The sequence below is a fragment of the Chelonoidis abingdonii genome, chromosome 3 (genome assembly GCF_003597395.2).
Source record: "Chelonoidis abingdonii isolate Lonesome George chromosome 3, CheloAbing_2.0, whole genome shotgun sequence".
Taxonomy (NCBI): Eukaryota; Metazoa; Chordata; order Testudines; family Testudinidae; genus Chelonoidis; species Chelonoidis abingdonii.
In genome coordinates this window covers 27,545,602-27,569,503 of record NC_133771.1, presented here as the reverse complement: position 1 = coordinate 27,569,503, position 23,902 = coordinate 27,545,602, and the positions used below count along the sequence as shown (strand labels likewise).

The window sequence follows — 23,902 nt, the reverse complement described above, 5'->3', positions numbered from 1 at the left end:
GCTATCAGATCCAAGCTGGTAATTAAGCTTGGAGGGTTCATGCAAGCACCCACATTTTGGACGCTAAGGTTCAGAATTGGGATTTATGCTTATGACAGCATAGTACTGTCATGAACCAAAAAAGGTCTAGGAGACAAAAGTTTAGGACTGAATAGTCAATTGAAATGACAAAAGGTTAATAGGTTCTGTACTAGGCTCGTATCGTATCTCTGTTCTGTATCTCTTTCTGCTCATTTCATCTGATTTCTTTATTTTGCTTAAGTGCATACTGATAACTTTTCCATTTGCATGTTATAGGAACTGTTTAATGAATCACATAGTTGAATGTGATGTTCTCAGAAGCAATGCATGCTGCACTTTTTCACGTGGAGAAACTGCATAATCAGCAAATTGAGTTTATTTTATTGAATGTTATTTCATATATTTATTTAATTTTCTAGATGGCGGTAAACAGTGAAATATCAAGTTGCAGATAACACAAACTCATTAGGGTTGGTAAAGATCACAGAGGACCATGCAGAACTTCCAAGGGACCTAAACTAAGCTCAGTGAATGGGTTATTTGACAGAAGATGATGAAATCCCACGCTGATAAATGCAAAGTAATGCATATTGGAAGGAAAAAAAACAAACAATTCATATCTTACAAGGTTCTAAATTGATTGTATCAACTCAAGAAAGTGACCTGGGAGTCACTGTAGACAGTTCAGTGAAGACCTCTACTCAATGTGCAGGTACAGTAAAAAAAAAAAAAAAAGCAAACAAGATGTTAGGTTACTTAAGGAATAAGATTGTGAATAATACAAAAAAACCTTTGTCATTATATAAATAAATACAGCAGCTTCATCTGGAATACTAGTCACCTCATCTCAAAAGGTATATTGCAGAATCAGAGAGGGTTCAGCAATAGGCTATAAGAATGATTATGGGCATAAAAAAATGTTCATATGAAGAGAGATGAAAATATTAGATTTGTTCGTTTTAGGAACAAGACAATAATGACAACATGATAAAATACATAAATTAACAAATGATATAAAGAATGGTAACGAATCTTACAGAGAAGGTAGATAGTGAACTTATATTCTCTCTGTTCCATAACACAAGAACAAAAGGGCGCATTCATTGAAACTAACAGGTGGAAAATGCAAAACAGGAAACACTTTTTCACACATATAAATAGACTATGGAACTTATTGTCACCAGGTATTGTTGAGGCCAAGAATTTAGCAAGATTCCAAAAGCGATTTACATGTATATGGATTACAAGAATATCCAGAGTTATAACAGCTATTGTTTACAAAGAAATAAAACTGATATGAAATCTCATGCTTCAGGTTTTAAAACAATCTCCAGAAATAAAGGATAAGGAGGTGACCTAATGTGGAGAGTAGATTATCCCACATCTGCTTACTGTGGAGTTCTTTCATCTTCCTTTGACATATCTGCTGCTGTCCACGGAATACTAGATAAGATATTCCCATTCCCTAATAGAATGGGAAAGGCATTTGTAAATTATCTATATCTACATCCATACTTCAAACTAACATGCATATATTGTATATTCAAACTGTCCTGTATCTCTTTCTGCCCATTTCATCTGATGTTTTCTTTGTTTTGCTTGAGTGCATACTGATAACTTTTCCATTTGCATGTTATAAGAACTGCTTAATGAATCACATAGTTGAATGTGATGTTCTCGGAAGCAATGCATGCTGCACTTTTTCACATGGAAAAACTGCATAATCAGCAAATGTAGGGGTTTTTTTTTGTTTTTACAGTTAAACATTAAAAATCTGCAAGTTTCTCATTTGATTAGTTTTTCCTTCGGTAAATCCACCTACGCTATAAACACCTGATTCAAAGCAATGATAGACAGCTGCAGCGGCACAGGAGCCAGCAAACAGAGCTGCAAACAGGGGAGTTTCAGTGGGAGTTCTGTTGGAGGAGAAGGTTTCTGTATTGTGTGTATTCTATTTTGTAGTTGTATGTGTGGAGGCTGGTAGGGGCAGTGTGCTGGGTGAGGAAAGTGGACAGTGGAAGCATGTGACTAAGAGAACCAGGCAGAGGAAAAGACGGGCTAGTGAAGGAGAAATAGAGCTCAGGAACAGGTTTGCGGAGTTGGAAAATGACGAAGGGCATAGGGAAGGTGGTTGCTGAAGGTGAGAGGGCAAGAAGAAGAGACAGAGCAGCTAGTCCTATAAAGAAGAGGGGAAGAGTCATGGAGATAACAGCCAATAATGAGCCCTCAGGATATGATAATGGGATGGGTTGCGGAAGATTGCAAGGACCAACAGAAATCGAGAGGCAACCACTTGCACGCCAGAGGGATAGAAGACGGGGAATTGCACCAATTCACCAGTAAAAGGCAGGTCTTCATGTGACTGGGGACCTTACTGAGACGGATAGACCAGGTCTGTATCACAGCGATCGGACAACAGAAGGTGTGCTGTCTGCGGGTTGGCTAAGATATCAGGATTGCGCCTGAGGCTGTAAAAGGATCGTGAACAGGAGATGGAAAGAATTCCAACCTGCTGTGCCTTCATGTGGGAACAGAATGACACAGCTAGATTCTCGCTGAAAAGGTATCAAGGGAGAACTATGCCCAGGCTGGGGAAGAAGTTTAAGTAATCGAGGGCTCAGTGATCTCGAGTGGGGATTCTGTGCTTGTTCCTAGAGTAAGTGTTGACAAAGATTACTGGTGTTGACAAGATTATGGTGATAAACCAGAATGCTCAGGCGTGGTGCGATATAGGAGGGCTTTGAATCTAGGGCCACTGGGAAGAATTCTATGGACAGAGGACTGTTCTCTAGGTATTGGACTTCACCTGAGTAAAGGAGGAAATAGACTTCTAGGATGGAGGCGTCTGCACAACTGATTAAAGATGAGCTTTTAAACAGGAATTGCGGGAGATGGTTGCGAGATTCCAGCGTAATTCACGGCCGAAATTAACACGAAGGAAAAAAAAGTAAGAAAAGATAGAGCCGGTCAGGTATGAGAAGGGACATACAGTAGGATACAGTCTAATAGGTGATACTGGTGGTGGAATGTCTGTGCCTGAATTGGGTAACGAACGTCAGTGAAACCAAGCGCAAAAAATTAAGTATGTTGTACACTAGATCAGTGAGGAGCCAGGTAACAAAATGGAGCAATCTCAGAAGTCTACTGGTGCAGAAGTGAAACAGATATTAAGGGATAACAGAAACTCCTGGTGGAACATTAGTCCATGACTGGAGTACAGGTTATTGAAGCGTTTGTGCTGTTTAGGAAAGACAGAAAGACAGGCAAGGTGGTGGAGTAGCACTTGCATATAAATGCATGAGTTGTTTTAGATCTTTAAAGAAATAAGAAGTGTGGAATGGATAAGACAGAGTCTGTCTGGCCAAAAATCATCATTGGGAAAGAAAGCTACTAGAGCCTCCCTGAGATAGTGCTCAGGGTGTGCTATGGACCGCCAGGATCCTCTGAATATGATAGAGACCTGTTTAATGTTTTTTTATGAAGTAAACACTAATGGGAATTGTGTGATCATGGGAGACTAACTTCCCAGACATAGACTGGAGGACAAGTGCTAGTAATAATAATAGCGCTCAGTATTTCCTGGATGCGATATATGACGGAATTCCTTCACCAAGTAGTTGTGAACCAACAGGAGGGGATGCCATTTTAGATTTAGTTTTGGTGAGTAGTGAGGACCTCACGAAGAAATGGTTATAGGGGACACCCTTGTCGAGTGATCATGAGCTAATTCAGTTCAAACTAGATGGAAGGAAAAACAAAAATAGATCTGGGACTAGGGTTTTTTATTTCAAAAGGGCTAACTTAAAGAAATAAGGAAACTAGTTAGGGAAGTGGATTTGGACTGAAGAACTTGTGATCTAAAGGTGGAGGAGGCCTGGAATTACTTCAGTCAAAGTTGCAGAAAACTATCAGAAGCCTGCATCCCAGGAAAGGGGAAAAAAATTCTAGTTGTAGACCAAGCTGGATAAGCAAGCATCTCACGGTTAGAAGCAAAACCAGCCCTGCAAGAGTGGAATGGAGGGATTAGCAAGGAAAGCTACCTTATCGAGGACGACCATCGTAGGCAGGATAAAGGCAGCCAAAGGCCACAAAGCCACTTAGAGTGGACTTTGCAAGGGCTTCAACCTATAAAGATTCAATAGCCATATAAATAAGAACAAACAAAAGAAAGAAGTGGCGACTGCTAAACACTGAAGATGGAGTGGAGGTTAAGGATAACTAGGCATGCCCAATATCTAACATAACTTTCCCCTCAGTCTGAATACTAATGAGGAGCTTAGGGATATGGTAGGATGACATGGAATGGGATGGAGTAATATTACCACATCTGAGGTAGAAGCCAAACTCAAACAGCTTAATGGTACTAAATCAGGGCCCCCCAGATAATCTTCATCAATATTAAAGGAACTGGCACATGAAATTACAAGCCCATTAGCAAGAATTTTAAAGAATCAGTAAACTCAGGGGTGACATACAACTGGAAATTGCTAACATATGTTCCTATTTTTAAGAAAGGGGAAAAAAGTGATCTGAGTAACTATAGGCCTGTTAGTTTGACATCTGTAGCATGCAGGTCTTGGAAAAAAATGTGAGGAAGAAATAGTGTAAGGACATTGAGGTCAATGGCAATTGGGGAAAAAATACATCATGGTTTTCCAAAAGGTAGATCGTGCCAAACCAACCTGATCTCCTTATTTGAGAAGGTAACAGATTTTTTAGACAAAGGAAATGCAGTGGATCTAATTTACCTCGTCGATTTCAGCAAGGCATGATACTGTTCCACATGGGGAATTATTAGCTAAATTGGAAAAGATGGAGATCAACATGAAATTGAAAGGTGGATAAGGAACTGAGTAAAGGGGAGACTACAACGGGTCATCATTGAGACGCTGGAGGGAGGTTACTAGTGGAGTTTCCTCAGGGATCGGTTTGGAACCAATCTTATTTAATTTTTTTATTACTGACCTTGGCACAAAAGTGGGAATGTGCTAATAGTTTGCAGATGACACAAGCGGGGAGGTATTGCTAATATGAGAAGGACGCGAATCTATACAGGAAGATCTGGATGACCTTGTAGACTGAAGTATAGTAATAGAACGGAATTTATAGTGAAAAGTGCAGGTCCCATTTAGGGATTAATAACAAAGAATTTGGTTATAAAAATGGGGACACATCAGTTGGAAGTAACAGAAGAGGAGAAGGACCTCAGAGTATGGCTGATTCACAGGATGACATGACCGCCATGTGATATGGCCGTTAAAAAAGCTAAAGGGGTCTTGGGCTGCATCAGCGGGTATTCCAGTAAAGATAAGGAGGTGTTAGTACCGTATAACAAGCACTGGTGAGACCTCATTCTGGAATACTGGTGTGCAGTTCTGGTCTCCCATGTTAAAGAAGGATGAATTCAACCTGAACAGGTACAGAGAAGGGCTACTAGGAAATCCGAGGAATGGAAACCTGTCTTAGAGAAGGAGACTCAAAGAGCTTGGCTTGTTTAGCCTAACCAAAAGAAGGCTGAGGGGATGATATGATTGCTCTTTATAAATATATCAGAGGGATAAATATCAGGAGGTAAGGAATTATTTAAGCTTAGTACCAATGTGGACACAAGAACAAATAGATATAAACTGGACATTAGCAGTTTAGACTTGAAATTAACGAAGGTTTCAACACGTCAGAGGAGTGAAGTTTGGAACAGCCTTCCAAGGGAGTAGTGGGGGCAAAGACATATCTGGCGTCGACTAAGCTTGATAATTATGAGGGTGATGGTATGATGGGATACCTAATTTTGATCAATTAATTGATCTTTGATTATTAGCAGGTAAATATGCCCATGGTCTGTGATGGGATGTTAGATGGGGTGGATCTGAGTGACTACAGAGAATTCTTTCCTGGGTATTGGCTAGTGAGTCTTGCCCACATGATCGGGTTTAAAACTGATTGCATATTTGGGTTGGAAGAATTTTCCTCCAGGGCAGACTAAGCGAAGTCTCTGGAGGTTTTCGCCTTCCGTCTGCAGTGGTGCATCGGGTCACTAGCTGGAGGATTCTCTGAACCTTGAGGTCTTTAAACCCCGATTTGAGGACTTCAACAACTCAGACATAGGTTAGGGGTTTGTTACAGGAGTGGGTGGGTGAGATTCTGTGGCCTGCATTGTGCAGGAGGTCAGATTAGATGATCATAATGGTCCCTTCTGACATTAAAGTCTATGAGTCTGTGAGCAATTCCTAAGTAATTCATTTACTAAAAATAGATATGGTCATTAATTCTTACATATTAAGTAAGGTTTCAGAGGTTACAAGATGTCAAAAGTTTCTCTTGAGTGAATGGCTCATCAGGCTGATGCAGTTAAGGCACATCAGTTCAATAGCTAATGTTACACAATAGCTGATGGTCTTTGACTGCCCTAACCAGATGGATAAGGCCACTCTGCAGCTGGGTGAATTGGCCTTTCCGTGTGAGATTGAACAAAACTTTAACCCAGGCCTTTTACAACTGTAGTTGAGCGCCTTAACTACTCAGCCACTGAACAAGATGACTCAGGGACAAGTAATATAGCATCTTTGCAACTATTTTGCCAGTACGGATTCAGTCAAGGGTAGTAACAGCCAAAGGCCACTACTATCTGATAGTGTTCACATCAAAGACCTCCATCACTCAAGAGAGACTGGACAATAATTCAGTAGTTCTTTCTAATTAGGTGTTGAGATCAACATATGCTGCCTTTGTCCTCTACATGCCTTTTCTGGATGGCTGGGGGAGGAGACTGACATCTTCCAGAATGAAATTCCAGGAAAAGCACTAAATTAATGTGTACATTAATGCAGTTATTTAAAAGATCCCTCAGCTCTTTTTATTATACACATACACATACATACACACACACACACACACACTTCATGCCACTTTTCAAGGCTATAATTAAAAAAAAAAAAAACACAAAAGGAAGCTAAAGTTAGGTTCCAAATTCATATTTAGTTAATTTTCTGATTTTCCAAAATGGCCTCAAGAGCATGACAATGTATGATACACCAAAATTAAAGGAAACTCTGTATACAATTACCTTCTCTAAACTACACATGCTATTTGGATTCAAGTCACACACAAATGACAAATGTTATTCTTATAATAATTAAACAATCTTACTCATTAACTAATAAATATTGGTTTACACACACAACCTTTGCTAAAGCTCTTATTCCTATAGTAGCTTCTGCTTGCCAGGGCAAAGTTCTAGCTTTTTATTACTGTAAATTATGTAGAATTGGTGACCAAACTGAATGACTAATATGTTCACACATGTCCTGAAAGTAGACATAATACATACATTAGTCATATTGTTGGAAGCCCTTATAAACTCTATTCTTTCTCAATTATAATGACAGGGAATGAGTTATCTATCCTCAATGGATAAGCTAAAATTTTAAACATGAAAATTCTAAGGTACTCATTTTCTCTTACCCAAAAGATAAAATAAAAAAATATTTAAAGAAAATGTCAGTATTTTGACCCATATTTTTCATGCACCAGTTAACTAGAAAATTACAGAACCTGAAAAGCTCAGATAAAATGTATCAAGGGGATTAAAACAACACATGCCTCCTCCCGCCAGTAGCTGTGGGATGCTACTGGAATGTGAATTAAGAACTCTGAAGCCTTTGAAAAATGAGGACCTCTGAATTTTTAATTTTGTTAACTAATCATTAGAGAATTGGAAATTGCTGTGTTTCTGACTGTTAGCTAGGTAGCTGCCTGCATAAAGTACATTCTTAATTTTGCACAATCTGGCCTGTTTCCCAGCAGCATATTGATTTGTGGGACCACTACTTATAGAACCTAGAGCATAATTAAATATTAAGTCCCTCTTTGATGTGTGCAAAGCCTGACTAAGAGGATTACTAGACATACTGAGGATAGCTTTCACACATTTTCTGGTAATTGAACATTGCAATATCATTAAACTTATCTTTACTCAGTAAGAATCCACATCCATCCTTTGCAATATCTGGTGTCTCTTTAGGTATTAGAGAGGGATTGGGGAAAAGAAGGGACATTATAAAGGAACAAAACAATTATCAAAGAAAGAAAAACAATTTTTGAAATAATGTGACACTGAAATAAAATTAAGATATTTTGTAACTATTGAAAGAGAAGGCACCCCACGTCTGCAATGATTTAAATGTCAACTATTATAGAAGTCTCAGAAATACATTTCTATCTGTAAGTCCCAAGATGAAATTGGGATAGCAATTTTTCACTGACATTTCAAAGGGCTTTACTATTTCAGCACTATTTTGTCCACTCTGTTCTGAAAAGGAGTCATCTTGTAAATGAGAGGGGCAGTCTTGTTAAATACAAAGTAAGAACAGTTAAAAGGAGGTAAGAAAGCAGTATAGTCTAGCAGTTTGGGCATAAGTCTGGACGTCAGAAGTGCTGAGTTCTATTCCTAAGTCTGCCACCTGTTCATTATATGACCTTGGATAAGTCACTTTAGCTCTCTGCCGCAGTTTCTCCATCTGTAAAGTTGGGACAGTCATTCTAAAAAGTACTTTGGGATATTTGAAGAAAATATAAGTGAGAAGTATTAACACAGTTGTCATAGCTTCCTACTCAGATTTGAACCTTAGTGTTCATAACCTGAGAAGCTAGCATGAATCCTCTAAGCTTAATTACCATCTTAGATCTGATAGGCTGCCACCAACCAGGAATTTCAGTGCCTGGTACACTTGGGTCCCCCAAAGAACTTCCTGCTGGTGAACCGCCAAGAACTCAGATGCCCTGAATCTCCTAACAAAGGGAAATAATACCATTCCCCACCTCTCTCCCACCAGAATTCCTCTCTGGGCTAAACCTGAGAGTTACTGATGCAACCTCTTTACATCACAATACCAAGAAGTCTGTCTCCTCTCTCACAAAGAGACAAACCCAAAGACAAGGAACAGAAAAGATTCTCTCTCTCTCCCCCTTAGCTTCTTCCCGCCTGGGACGCTAGGAGAGTTAAACACAGAGAGCAGTCTTTCCCCTCCCCCCTGTCTTTCCCTTCTCCAGCCCAATTTCCTGGTGGTCAACTAGAAACAAAGAAATCAAACAGGTCTTAAAAAGCAAAACTTAATAAAAAAGAAAGAAAGAATAGAATAACAGTTCTCTGTAACCTAGATGGTAAGATACAGGGTTTTTCAACTTATAGAAAATGAATAAACAATAGAAAAGGGAAAACAGCCTTATCCAAAAACAATACAATTTAAAGTACTTAGAGCCAAATACACATAAAGACTCCCCAGCCAGATACACAGATGCAAATACAGCAAAACACTTTAAAAGAGCATACTTGCTACCTTTGTACTTCAACTGGGAAACAGAAGACTAGAAGGACTGGAATTAGATCCTCTCATAGCTGAGAGAGCACAGAACAGACAAAGACCCAAGACCAGAAACACCCACAAATTCCCCCTTAAGCTTTGAAAAATCCGGTTTCCTGATTGGTCTCTTGTCAGGTGTTGGTTCCCTTTGTTAACCTTTACAGGTAAAAGAAACATTAACCCTTAAGCTATCTGTTTATGACACGCCCCCCAAATCACAGACAGTGGAAACTTCACTGGCGGTGATTTTCCTAGAACATTAGACTAAACAGATATACAACACATGTACCTTTAACATATACTACTAAGTATGTAAACTACAAGACTTTACATATGAAGGACAATTTTTTAACCAGTGTATTCTGGGAACTCACGAGAGAGTGCATCAGCTAATTTGTTAGAGAGCTCCTGAAATGTGTTGAATTTCAAAATCAAAATCTTGGAGAGCTAAACTCCAACAAAGAAGTTTCTTGTTGTTCCCTTGGCTGTATGAAGCCACTTTAGAGCAGCAATGGTCAGTTTGTAGCTGGAACCGCCGTCCCCAAACGTATCTGTTATAACAACAGTGCAATAGAAACTTGCTAACTATGCTTTGCTTACCTGCGCCTCCTACCACATGTACAAACCGACTGCTTTCCTCTCAGTTTTCAAACAAAGAGATGTAACAGCGTGGAGCTCTGTAGTTTGGACTTTATATTCTAAGATTGTATTTACTAGTTTACCATGAAACGCCGTGACAGGTAACATTAGGACATTTGTCATATAAAGAGATGCAGTACATGTGTGATAAACTATCTTTGCTTTTATTATATGTGGTCGCTAACTGCTAATCTGAAAATTTGATGACTCAGACTCACAGATCTTAAGGTCAGAAGGGACCATAATGATCATCTAGTCTGCACAATGCAGGCCACAGAATCTCACCCACCCGCTCATGGTAACAAATCCTAACCTGTATCTGAGTTATCGAAGTCCTCAAATTGTGATTTGAAGACTCAAGCTGCAGAGAATCCTTCAGCAAGTGACCGTGTCCCATGCTGCGGGGAGGAAGGCGAAAAAACCTCCAAGGCCTCTGCCAATCGGCCGAGGAAGAAAATTCCTTCCCAACCCAAATGTGGTGATCAATAAACCCTAACACATGTGGGCAAGACTCACCAGCCAGCACCCAGGAAAGAATTCTCTGTTGAACTCAGATCCCACCCCATCTAACATCCAATCACAGACACTGGGCATACTTACCGTCTGATAATCAAAGAATCAATTGCAAAATTAATTGCCAAAATTAGGCTATCCCACTCGAGAGAGATCCACTTCAGTGAGGATTTGTTAATTGTGAAGCTCAGGACAAAAAACGAGGCTTATTTACTCCTCAGGTGTCTCCATGTTCCTTTTTCAAATATAAACAGCTCCCACAGTACCATATTCTGGGTTACTCACCAAACCATGACATTACATGCACACAAAAAGGAAGTTCATTTAAATCGTTTCTTTAGAAATGGTAAAAGAAATGAACTTCAACTGGTACCCTGCTAGACAATGCACCAGCCTGTCACTTACGAACATTTCACTAGTTGTTCAGGAAAAGCACCCCAAAAATTCACCAGAACCAAAGCTTTGAGCCTGCTGGATGATCCAAATGTGTAAATGATATGAATACTGAAACTTGTTAAAAATTATACTAAGAGGTGTTCTTTGACATACTCTATATCATGAAAAGCCTAAAGAACAGCTATGCTTATGTCAAATTGTCATAGCTTTCCTACTCAATCTGAACCTTAGAGTTCAGAAAAGATGCTAGCAATTGAAACCCAAGCTTAATTACCCGCTTAGATCTGATAGCGCTGCCACCAGCCAGGAATTCCCATTGACCCAAGTCTTCCCCTAGTAGCATGGGGATGGATAATTGTCATAGACTGCAAAAGTCCACATTCCTGACCAGCCTTTGTACGTGACAGGCAGTTCGCTGTAGGCAATCTAACAGCTTGTGACAGGAAGGGTAAATGGTCACTTGGGCCTTTGGGTTGATGAGTTTGGGGTCCACGAAGGATTGGTGGATAGCTAACACTTGTGCCGTGGTCTCTCCAGCGCTAACCTTCTTCGTCCGCCCACCTTCAAATTTTCCCTTCGCTCCAAGGGGATTTGAGAGCATCTGGGCCTTTGGTCGTTGGTGTGAGGGTGGTGTAATGACCGTACTCGGTTGGGGTTCTTGGCAGTTGGGCCTTATATATGTCCCAGTTCATTTACATAAAGCATCTCCAGCTGACTGGTCACTGGGTCGCGCTGGGTTACTGGAGACTGGTGAGGTGGAAGAATAGGGTGTCTGTGGCTTCCTTGGGTGATACATGGGGTTTTGGGGGCCCTCGGTTGTAGGGTTTATGTGTCGGTGTGCCCCCTGGGTATTCATTCCCTGTGACAGTAGCTTTCTTGCTTTCGCCACTTCATCCATTTGGCTCCAATCTCCCCGCGCTCAGTGAGATTTTTGGGTTTTCCATCTGATGGTACCGTGGTTATGTCCTCAGGAACCCCATCCAAGAACTGCTCCATGTTGAAGGAGTGCAGTCGTCCAGGGATTTAACATTGGTTCCTGATATCCGGACTCATAATCTTTCCAGCATAGTAGGCTGTCTGGGAAATGAAACCTCTGGTTCCACTTTTGGGTTCTGAACGCCAACGGGCATGATCTGGGTTATCCCATCTGAATCTGGCCTTGGTTTGAAACAGTTTATATCATTCATCCTGTCCTTTGGCATTTCAGCTGCCACCTCTGCTAAGGACCACTGAGCTGTGCACTAGCTTCAGGGATGCTGTACCCAAGGCAGGCTCCTTCAAAATTTTCTAAGAAGGCCTCAGTGCCATCACTTGCCTTGTAGGTGGGAATTTTTGTGCTGTGGAACCAGTATTGGCAAAGGGTTGTTAGGAGTGTGTTGGTTCGTTGCTTAGCCTGTTCTAATTCCAGGCCTGCCGATGGGACCCTCCTCTGGAGTTCTGTCGTCCTGTCTGTGGGCTGCAACATCTCTTCTTGTTTTTTCTGTGGGCCACCTTCTGTGGTTGTTTTCTTTTGTGGGCTGCCTCTTCCTTGGCTAGTTTGGCATTAATAGTTCTATCGTCTCCTATGGTCATTTTCTTTGTTATGCTTGTTGCCGTGCTCGTCCTGTTTCAGCTTTCCTTGGAACCATGTTCGGCTTTCTGTGTTGCGCTCTTGGTGGTTATGCTGAACGCGTGTCCTCTGCTGCCTGCTTGGTTTGCCTAGCAACAGTGCTTTTTTTCCCCTTCTTCTAGCTAATCTTTCAAATGTAAATTAAACATTCAAAAAACACTTTATTTGCAAGTGTGTTCTGCTGGGGTACTTGACTCACTTTCGGATTCTATTGTTTAACAAAAGACCCTTTGTCAAACCTTAATGGCTCCTTGCCTAATATGCAAGCAACGACGAAATGAGAGAAACAGAAAAAAAAAATTTCCTCTGCTCCTTTCAAACCCAAACCCTTCTCTTCCACTTAAAAGCCCTAGCAAAGAAAGAAAAATTAATATCCCTACTGGCTTCTGGATTCTTATCTTATCCCACTTCTAGCACCATGTCATGGCTTTCCTACTCATATCTGAACCTTAGAGCAGAAAATGAGATGCTAGCAGGAAACCTCCAAGCTTAATTACCAGCTTAGATCTGATAGTGCTGCCACACACAGGAATTCCAGTGACGGCTCACTCTGTCTCCCCAAACCTTGCCTGGGGACCCAAGACTCAGATGCCTGATCTCACAACAAAGGGAAACAACACCGCCCTTGTCTCCTCCCTGGATGACCCTGGAAGATTACTCTGTTCAATTCGTCCCACCAATTCCCTGGAGAGCTGCACGTCAATCTCCTTGAGCCCCAACTAGAAAAAAATCCGACAAGTTTTAAAAAAGAAAGCTTATATAAAAAGAAAGAAAAGACATAAAAATGGTCTCTGTATCAAGGTGAACATATACAGGTTATTGGCTTAAAAGAAAAATGAATAAACAGCCTTATCCAAAAAGAAATATAATTAAAACATTCTAGCAAACTACACACATGTAAATACAAAAAAAACCAATATAGACTATTGTCTTTCTACTTGACTCACAACTGGAAACAGAAGATTAGAAAGCCTGGACTAGAGTGATCCCTCCAGAGACAGAGAGCAACAAGAGACATAGAACACAGAGCCGCACACCCCAAAACTGTCCTCCCTTGAACTGAAAGAATCTTGTTTCCTGATTGGTCCTCTGGTCAGGTGTTGTTCCCTGTTCTTAACCCTTTACAGGTAAAAGAGACATTAACCCTTAACTATCTGTTTATGACACAAATATACAAACTGTTTTTATAACTTTAAGAAAAAAAACCCATAGCTTATTAGTTCTGAAGGATTTGAGCTTACTGGGTACAGAGTACACACTTGGCTTTTGTTACAAGCTATTACTAGACTCTTATTTATGCCTTGTTTGCTCAGCAGCTGAAGAGTAAAATATTGACGGGATAGATGAATTGCCTTGTGCTATGAGGGGTATCTGACCTATAGCAGCATTTTTGCAAGATAATTTTCTATGCTTTTCCTTCCCCATCCTAATAATAGGTAGAACAGTTCCCTCTACAAAGCACAATATTTTAAAGAACATACGCTATATTTATCTATTTCTTCTTGCTGCTATCTGAATTTGATCTTTCTGTGATGAGAACAAGAATGGCACACGTTCCTCTCTCTTCCAAGAAAAAAAAAAAAGTACATTCAGTTTTGTAAAAGGGAAGGAACTACAGGCAGTTCCATCTCCTACCTGGGTCTTGTATACTTGAGTTACACAGTTCTTATGAAAGATGGGGTGTTGTTTTCAGCCATACAGCTAACATCCTGTTGGATCTCACGAACTCAGCAGGGTTGGCATAGGTTGCTATTTGGATGGGAAACCACTAAGACATACAATTAGAGGTATGGGAAGGAAGTAGCTAACCAATATCCAAACACAATCATAGAATCACAGACGTTTAGGAAACCTCAGGAGGTCATCTAGTGTAACCACCTGTTTGACGATGTTAGAGGGCAATATACTGTCAGAGGTGGTCTCTTTCATCTGAGAAGAGCAACACCTGCAAGAGTCTCAAGACAGATAAATGACCACTTTCTGTGGGAGCAGGAATGTTAACTCTCACACACAACTAAAATCTTTCCTGGGTAATAAAATTCCTTGTGCAGTATCATAGGGATACTTACTTTTTCTGCACAGCCCTTCCTTGGCTGATGTGTAGCATAAGTATGTGTTGTTATAATTTTACTGTATTTCACCACAGATATCAATCGGTTTCAGTACTGTGCGAGAGTGAATCATACATACAGTATTTAGGGCAACACTCACTGAAGCTGATGCAGGGATGCATAAATTGGATCTTCCCGCATCAGGGAGGCCCCATAATACATCCTTGTCTTTCGCTGCCTCTGTCAAAAATTCTTGTTACTCCCCAAATGCATGACCTTGCACTTTGCACTATTAAATTTCATCCCGTTTCTAATACTCTAGTTTACAAGGTCATCCACAAGGTCATCAGTTTTTGAGTCCAGCAGAGGGCAACAAAAATGATTAGGGGGCTGGAGCACATGACTTATGAGGAGAGGCTGAGGGAACTGGGATTCTTTAGTCTGCAGAAGAGAAGAGTTCGGGGGGGATTTGATAGCTGCTTTCAAGTACCTGAAAGGGGGTTCCAAAGAGGATGCATCTAGATTGTTCTCAGTGGTATCCGATGACAGAACAAGGAGTGATGGTCTCAAGTTGCAGTGGGGGAGATTTAGGCTGGATATTAGAAAAAACTTTTTCACTAGGAGAGTGGAGAAGCACTGGAATGGGTTACCTAGGGAGGTGGTGGTTTTTAATGTCAGGCTTGACGAAGCCCTGGCTGGGATAGTCTAGTCCACCTCGGTATTGGCAATACCTCCCCAACGTTGGGTCAGGCACAAGTTTTATTAGCACACTCCCACTTTTTGTGCCAAGGTCAGTAATGAAAGTGTTAAGTAAGATTGGACCCAAGACTGATCCCTGAGGAACTTCACTGGTAACCTCCCTCCAGCCTGAGAGTTCATCTTGCAGTATGACATGTTGTAGTCTCCCCTTTAACCAGTTCCTTATCCACCTTTCAGTTCTTATATTAATTCCCATCTTCTTTATATAATAGGTTAAAAATGTGCTTAGTGATGTACCCAAAATGTGTTTTGTGTACAGGATTCCTGAGATCAGGTCTACACTAAAAGAGGAGGTTACTTACCTGTAACTGGAGGCTCTCCAAGATGTGTGGTCCCTATTTGTATTAAAAACGTGGGCGCACATGTGAGCCATGTGCCAGAGCCAGAAGTTTTTCAGCAGCAGTGTCCATTGACCAGCATGGTTGCCTTATGTCACCACATGCTCCACGTGAGGTGCAGAAGTTGAGCAACGTGACTCCTTGATATGAAGGACTTGCAAATATTGCAGCAGGCAACAAAGTGTGCCTCATCCATGCAGTAGAGGAAGCACATATGCTCATCATTCACGGAGAAGAGAGAGGGCACAAGGCACAGTTCTTGAACCATGGAATGCGGAGAATGATCCCACATAAGGGGCTACTATATACACTAATTAACTAAACTAACATATTTACAGAAGTATGAAGAGAAAGGAAACTGAACGATCTATAATGGACTGTTGTTCTTGTAAAGCATATGAGTGCGAAGAGAAGATTCCGACTCTGACCACGTGGTAAGAGGGAATTGAGGGCATGTCACCCCGCACAGACTCTTATAACCTCGCATGGAGCATGTGGTGACGTAAGGTGGCCGTGCGGGTAGGGTGACCAGACAGCAAGTGTGAAAAATTTGGACAAGGGGTGGGAGATTTCTAGGAACCTATGTAAGACAAAGCCCCAAATATTGGGACTGTCCCTATAAAATCAGGACATCTAGTCATCTTACGTGATGGTCAACACACACTCCTGCTGAAAAACTTCTGGCTCCAGTGCATGGAATACATAAAGGAGGAGGTTAGGATGACAGAGTTATATTGCTCAGGGTTGTGAAAAATCCACACCACTGAGCAACATAGCTAAGTTGACCTATCCTCCTCCTATTAACCTAGTTACTGCCTACTGGAGAGATGGATTAACTACAGTGATCGGAGAACCCCTCCTGTCACTGTCGTGAGTGTTTCCATTGAAATGCTGCAGCTGCACTACACTGCTGCAGCTTTTTTAGTGAAAACATATCTGAGATGGTGTGTTGGAATGCAAAGGAGAGAAGACAGTTTCAGCAGAGACCCAAGGCTTGTCTACACTTAAAATGCTACAGACACACAGCTGCACCGCTGTAGTGCTTCAGTACAGACACTACTTAAGTTGATGGGAGGGATTCTCCCTGTCAGTTTAGGTACTTCACTTCCCCGAAAGGCAGTAGCTATGACAACAGAATTGTTCTATCAACCTAGCATTATCTAAATAGGGACTTAGGTTGGCTTAACAATTTTTCACACACCTGACCAGTGTAATTAAACCAACATAATTTTCTAGTGTAGATAGGCAAAAGAATAACTTCACACCTATGCTCTGTAACAAAAAGGCACTGAGCATTAAGATAATGTGGCTCAAGCACACACAGTGAGGGTGGGGCTTTGAGAAAATGGAATTATCCTGAGGGGGAAAACAGACAAGATGACACACTCTCTAGAAGAAAACTGAGTCCAGGCTGGGTCCCAAGAACTCTTGGGTTTGCTAAAAGGATGGAGGTAGGGCCTGTTCTGTTCCTGTAACTCAATATAGAAAACTATCTAAGATAGCTTGTAGGGAAGAGTAGAATTAAGTGAGTAAAAATGTAAACTGCAAAATACCAGCCACAAGTCAGATAAAGGGCATGTGGGCCAATAGCTGAGGTTGTGCACTTACTGAGACCAGAAAGGGGACATAGGTTCAAGCAGCCCTGTGATTATAACAAAGTACTTTAACAACTCCTTCTATTTGAGGATCTCAAAGTCATGTATAAACACAATATTAATTAATCCTTGCACTACATCTTTCCGAGGTTACAGTTACTAGCTCTCTTTTAAAGACAGTTAAGATAAATCACAGACAAGATAAATTTCATATCTAAGGTCAAAGGGTCTGGAAGAGAATCTAAATGTCACATTTACAATCCCTGCTCTAACCACTAGAATGCACACCAGAGCACACCACAGAGGAGACAGGGGTAAGTGGCAGAAGATAAACTGTGGAGGGGGAAGAAAAAACGGAAAATACCAGAAAGGTATATAGAGGGTAGGAGTAGGGAATAGAGAAGAAAGAAAAAAAGGCATGGGGGCATGCTTCTGTTTGGTATCAAGTGTTCTTGATCCCACTAAAGGGAGTGGGAGCTGAGGATGCTCAGCCCATAAGTGAGGCAATATTTAATTACTCGTAGTTATTTTTATTATTTTAAACTAAAGTCACAATTTGTTACAATCCTGGCTTGGTATGACGATAGAAAAAAGGCCACTTCATTTGTCGACAGCATGCATTTGTAACTGCCTACATGGTTCATACTACAAAACTGACAAAGTTCCATCATACAGTTTTTAAAACAAAAACACGGTAATACACTATCACTTAATGTTAGGGTAAATAATAATACCTTTGTCTCAGGCCAACAGGCTTTGAGAACCGCTTGAGTTCTGAAGAACACAAGTAGTCTGCTATCCTCATCACTGAGATGAAATGCTTGCTCCATAATCTGCAACACCTTAATGCGGGGCTTCACTGGCAAGGAGTCATCACTACAGAAAGGTCTCAACCACTCCAACAGATCATCTGAAGAAACTAGATTCTCCCTGTAATACAAATAAAATGGTTTAGCTTTAATTAATACTTAGTCATTTTAATCCAAATTCTAAAGACATTATCACTGATAGCCACATAACAAATATGTCCTGTGTTTAGTTGTGAACAACTTTAATGGGAGCATTGTAAACTCTTCTAATTCTGATTGTGACATAAGCAGCTGTGAGTTAGACTTATCTGAACACTACCACAGACATTCATTGCCTCTGAATTACTTGGTTACATATTTGGCTACCTTGAAATAAAGACTGTTAACCTGTGGAACTTAACCACTCCGCTGTTTTATGAAGGAGTTCTCAAATGATATTAATTGCACGCCGACTTCACTATCATGCCATTCTGATTTTAAGAACTATCACTACAAGATCAACCAAAAAGACTGATCTAGGATAAGTGACAATATAGATGATCATGGATTCGGAGAAGAAATGATCATGCTCAGAAATGAAACTTGTTGGGAAGAGAATTCATATACATCCACCCTGCAAACAGCAAATGAAACACACATCTACTACATCTATTTAAATAGATACACCCTCAGTTAAAAATCCATTCTAAGTTCTTTAAATTTTCCTACACTAATCAATTTTAAGCGTCATCACTGAGGAATCATGAAGAACCAGCTATACATAAAAACACTATTTTCTAAACTGCAAGAGTTTAATCAGGGAATATGATGTCTTCCCGGCATATAGAAAGCAAAACACATTTCAATATCTAACATAATATGAACTACAGAGAAATAAAATTTCTCAAGCATTTACTAATCTCATGAAGGAATTGTTTTTTCATGATTCCATTCCAAATGAGGTCATTCCAGTAGCTGTAATATAAAATGCAAAAGTAAACAGATAAAAGGGGAGACATAATACTTTGAATATTAATGGTCAGAGACTATGAACACAATTTCTAATAATTTTGATAACTCAGGGATTTTATGATATTAAAATAATTGTATTTTAAATAAATGTAATAATAAAACCAACGTTAAAGACTCAATGTTTCCTTTAACTCAAAGAAGTATATTCTCAACTTTGTCCATAGGATGTTACCCAGGTTGCACAGCTATGAACTGAGCTAAAGTATATATGCATAAGGATGCTTATTTTGAATTCACACAGTATACAATTTATTCTGTTAAATAAGCAATATGATGAATAGTTATAAACATTCAAGATACACTAACATATGTGACAGGTACAGGTGTGAAATTACATACTTTTTTTTTAAAAAAGTACATTCACAAATTAATAGACTGTACTGTTTCTTTTGTGATATTTTCTGAGAAAGATGCCAAAAGGGGTGGCAGGAGGGAAGTATTGCCACTGCTTCTAAAGCTGCAGTACTTATTGTTTTTCTAAACTACATTTTAGGTTTGAACAGCGGTATTGAGTAGTTGGAATAATTTAAATAATTATGTCTAAATTGTGTTTATTTAAATAAATATACTGCACTCCTACTGACTCCATGTGCATTGTATACTTAAAACAAACATGCATATTTTAACAGATTCCTAAAAACTAATCTTTGAATCATTGGAAACCTCAACTTATCTACTATACCAGTGTCACCCCATATGGCTTCTTTAGACACCTGTTCATTGCCTCCACTCCAACCAGCCTATCACAATCATCTCCTATTCATCACTAAACGCCAACAAAACCGTCCAGGAAAGGCCTGAGAACATGGGCTCATCTAACATGTCCTCCAAAAGTCATCAAACCATCGCACTGGTGAAGCAAGTGGGAAAGGATTTCCAGTCGTGAGCCTTCCAGAAATGACAACCTTGTTGTGAGAATTGTAGGAATGTTTATGAAAAAAAAAATACAGTGTAATTACAAGTAGAAGATAATAAGGTGATAAGTAACATTCAACATGGATTTGTCAAGAATAAATCATGTCAAACCAATCTAAAATCTTTCCTTGAAAGGGTAACAAGCCTTGTTGATGGGGGGGAAGTACATTCCCCGATCTAGTGTTCTCAATCCAGCCCTCTGTTCTCTGCAGCGATGGTGCTGGCAGCAGCATGCGTTCATGCCTCATGAAGGTACATCGGCTTGGGATGGGCTCACCTTATCAGGAGATCTCACCAATGCAACGTCTCCCCCAGTCTGGCCGACAAAAATGGTATGCACCATGCACAACATGCATACAGCTGGGCTGTGGGTGCCCTTGCACAGGGACCCACAGCAGAGGTCAAAAACATCCTCGGATGGCCATGGCACTGTGTTTATCAGACCCAAGTGGTCAGTAACACACACAATCTTCCCAGTTTTTAAATGTAATTGCAAAATCAATAGAATTAATCCTGATTTAATAATTTTGTAATTACCTTAAACAATCAGGAGTCTTATGGAAAGTTTGTGTGGGAGGGGGTGTGTTGCTGTCTCTGCCCTTCCCAACCAAAATACTACATCACCAGCTCCCACTGGCATACAAGGGGCAGGCAGCTTGACTACTTCGGGGGATCTCAACTATCCCATCATCACACAAGAAGAGAAAGACACTTTTAGGTAGCCCAGTCCCCAAACCCTTTAGGGTTTTACAGGTGAAACTTAAGGGCTAAGCTGTATTTTAGAACAAAGTAATGCATTTTGTCATTGTGGATAATTAAATCATTGATATGGCACAAAAACTACAGAAACATTCATTTCTAATACTAAAGAAAAGATATAGAGCAGTGACTGAATTCATTACATTTTAAAAAGCAGCTGAAGCATCATATAACAATTAAATTGGAGAAAATACTGTTTAGAAATAATCCTAGTTCTTTTAAACATATTTTTGGTATTTTTCTAGGTTCATTATTCCTAAAGGTATGTACATAAAAGCTTCCCCTCTTTTCTGTTGGCCTCAGTTGCCCTGCTACAGACATCCATGTGCATTGCAAAATGGTTTTAACATGCTTCTTATTCATCTGAGCATGGCTTTTATTAATGCTTCTGCTGTTTACTAAGCAGTAATGGATTCTTCTCATGCATTTCTACTCTAAATTATATTAGATGACATTTCTGTAATCCTTTCATTCTGAAATATTTAAATTAGCTAATGTTATTACAATTAGCAAAGAGCTGATTAAATATTCTTCCATGAGAATCTATAGATTATTTTAGTCTGAGCACCAATGTCTGTTCCTAGTGGGAGAGGAAGAGGATGCTAAAAATGTGTATGTAAGCGACACACAGCACAACTTTTTTACAGAACTTAAACCTAAAATGATCAAATTCTGTTATCTATCCATTTATGCTTTTAGCTAGTTTTCAGTTCATTTGACAGCATTCGTACTCAAGTTAATTTGAATTAATCTTTCAAACAAAATTGAGATACTGTCACTTACTTTAATAAATCCAACACATATCACATCTACAGTACAGTGTTCCCTTCAATTGCACCACAATTCAAAACTAAGGTTGCAGAAACATCCTATCACTTTTCTTAATGCTTGAAAAGAAACACTAATGCCATTTGCACAGTTTCTGAAGACTGGATCTTCCCTATAAGGTAATTAGCTTGGCATCAAATTTCCCTCCTCTTTTAATATGATCTTTGTATCCTAAAAAAACATTTATAGATAGGTACCAAGGTTAAAAACATATGGCAATATCATAGATGCACAGGCAAGTACTATGTTACAATTTGTTTTGGCACAAGATTGTTATGCAGAGATTGGTGCACAGTTAGATTCACAATGCTCTATCCATGCAGAATATAAATAATTTTCTATAGCATATTATCTCTAGACAAATATATATAGATAAGTGTTCGTTGTGGCATTGTAATCTGAAAGCCTGTAAATGGCAGATATTATAGGGATGGTTTAATATTCCATAGCTAGGGAAATGGATGGTTGGGGCAGAGTCATTCTATATAAATATCAGTAACTAGATAAGTTGGCACCATGTTTGGGTGCAGGGCTGATTTTAGCTTTGGGCCATTGTGATTGACCTGTGTAAATATTGGCAAGAGCCCAGCAATCCTCAAATAGACATTGGGATTGTAAAAATCTAGCTGTGATTAGTACCATTTCACATTTGTTGGATTTTTTCCCCCCTTTGGCTAGAATATTGCTTTCAGACTTTCTAGTTTCTTGTATTCTCATATGCAAGGTTTTCTTAAATGAGCACTGGCACAGTAATGCATTTTCTTGCAGTTAATATTCTGCACAGTGTTTATTCTTTGTTGGAAAGGTTTGAGGGAGTGCCTTCTGGAAAACAATACAGTGGTACACAATTGCACAGATTTCTTTTATCTTTTTAAATATGAGTTCAAGTAGCATCTTTTGTTATGCAATAAGAACAGCACAAGGAATATAAGCCAAGAGAGGTAATGTTTTACCTACCGTTAAAAAAATACCCATAGTATTGTCCATGGTAGGTAAGGTTTTTATTGAACAATTATCAAATGTTTTCTTTCAACTTTCATGTTTGGATCTCTGGAGAAACCCAAAAGGGATGTAATGTGCATAGCGGGTGAACTGTCCACAACTTCTAACACAGGAACTGGGGCGGTTTTGGTTCATTCTGTTGCCATTACCAGGATACAGAGGAAGCACTTTCCACTGGAATTCACTCAATGACAAGGTGGTATTTTCTGGCATAGTGGAGGACATCAGCCAAAGTACCATTCTCTGTGGCTTCCTGAAATTCTACTGTTATCTTTCTATTATATGTTGTGACTCACCTATTTTAGTGTCACCAATTACTGTACAATTTGGCATTTAGTCCTTGAGATCTGCCTGTTTGTCTGAGTCTTATGCACATCTTCAAAGTTGGGCAACATTTGCTCCAGATCTTCCTACTATAGTGTGGAGTCAACAGTGTTGTAATTGTAAGAGTATTTAAACACCCGGTTTTGTTTATATTGAGGTCTCAATTGCTGTAAAGATTTCAAACCTGAGAATAGCTCTATGTGAGGAAAAACCACGAGAGCATGACAAGGGGCACAGTATTGATAACCTAAGGTCTTATCTACACAACGACTTAGTGCAATGCAAGCCAGGGCGTGAATCTACAGTGCACAACCTTGTTCACACTAATTGGCAGAGTGGCCCTGCTGCCATGCCCTAGGAATTCCATGGCACACTGATTCAGACCCCGACTTGCTGCACACTAACTCTCAGACAGATTGTTAGGACAGGAGATTTGGAAGTCTCTGTTTGGAAGCAATTAAGAAATTAAAGCATATTTTCAACTCTTGTAGTAAAGATTTGCAAAAGTTTTTAACGTAATTGGGTACCTTTAATTAAAAAACAAACCTTCAATGGGGTACAGGATTTGGCCTTTGTTGAAACTGTAAAGAGGACTGACCTCAATGAAACAGTAGGTTAGGATGGCTGCTCTATTTATAACCATGTCCAAACTCCAACCATATATTCTGGGTGGGCTCCTCTCCCCAATCACGATCAGGGAAATTTCAGAGGACCAGTTCCCTGGTTTCTGTCCTATCCTGCAGAAGTTTCTATTTCATTCTGCTCTCCCTCATCCCCCTCAAAATAAATCTGGAAATGTTTGCGTACAGACATAGAAAACTGCTATTGGAGGTACTGGAATGGGAATAGGTATCTTAGAAGGGCATTCAGCATTCATTTAAATGACGCAAACTCTGTCTGGTAGCATAATAGGTAATACAGACAGATAACTAATTTTTTAATATTTACATTTGAGCAAATAATTTGAGGTAATT

The 23,902-nt window shown here is 39.8% G+C and overlaps 1 protein-coding gene across 3 annotated transcripts in view; it reads right to left on the bottom strand.

Annotated features, from left to right (window-relative positions):
• Window positions 1–23,902, bottom strand: part of NBAS (NBAS subunit of NRZ tethering complex) — a 405,412-nt gene that overhangs the window by 72,711 nt on the left and 308,799 nt on the right. For all 3 annotated transcript variants that reach the window (XR_012655479.1, XM_032778999.2, XM_075063671.1), the window contains exon 48: window positions 18,015–18,210. Coding sequence is in view for 2 of the 3 variants with exons in the window: in XM_032778999.2 (XP_032634890.1) it covers window positions 18,015–18,210 (196 nt within the window). In the remaining variant the exon portion in view is untranslated. The remainder of the gene's footprint in view (window positions 1–18,014; window positions 18,211–23,902) is intronic.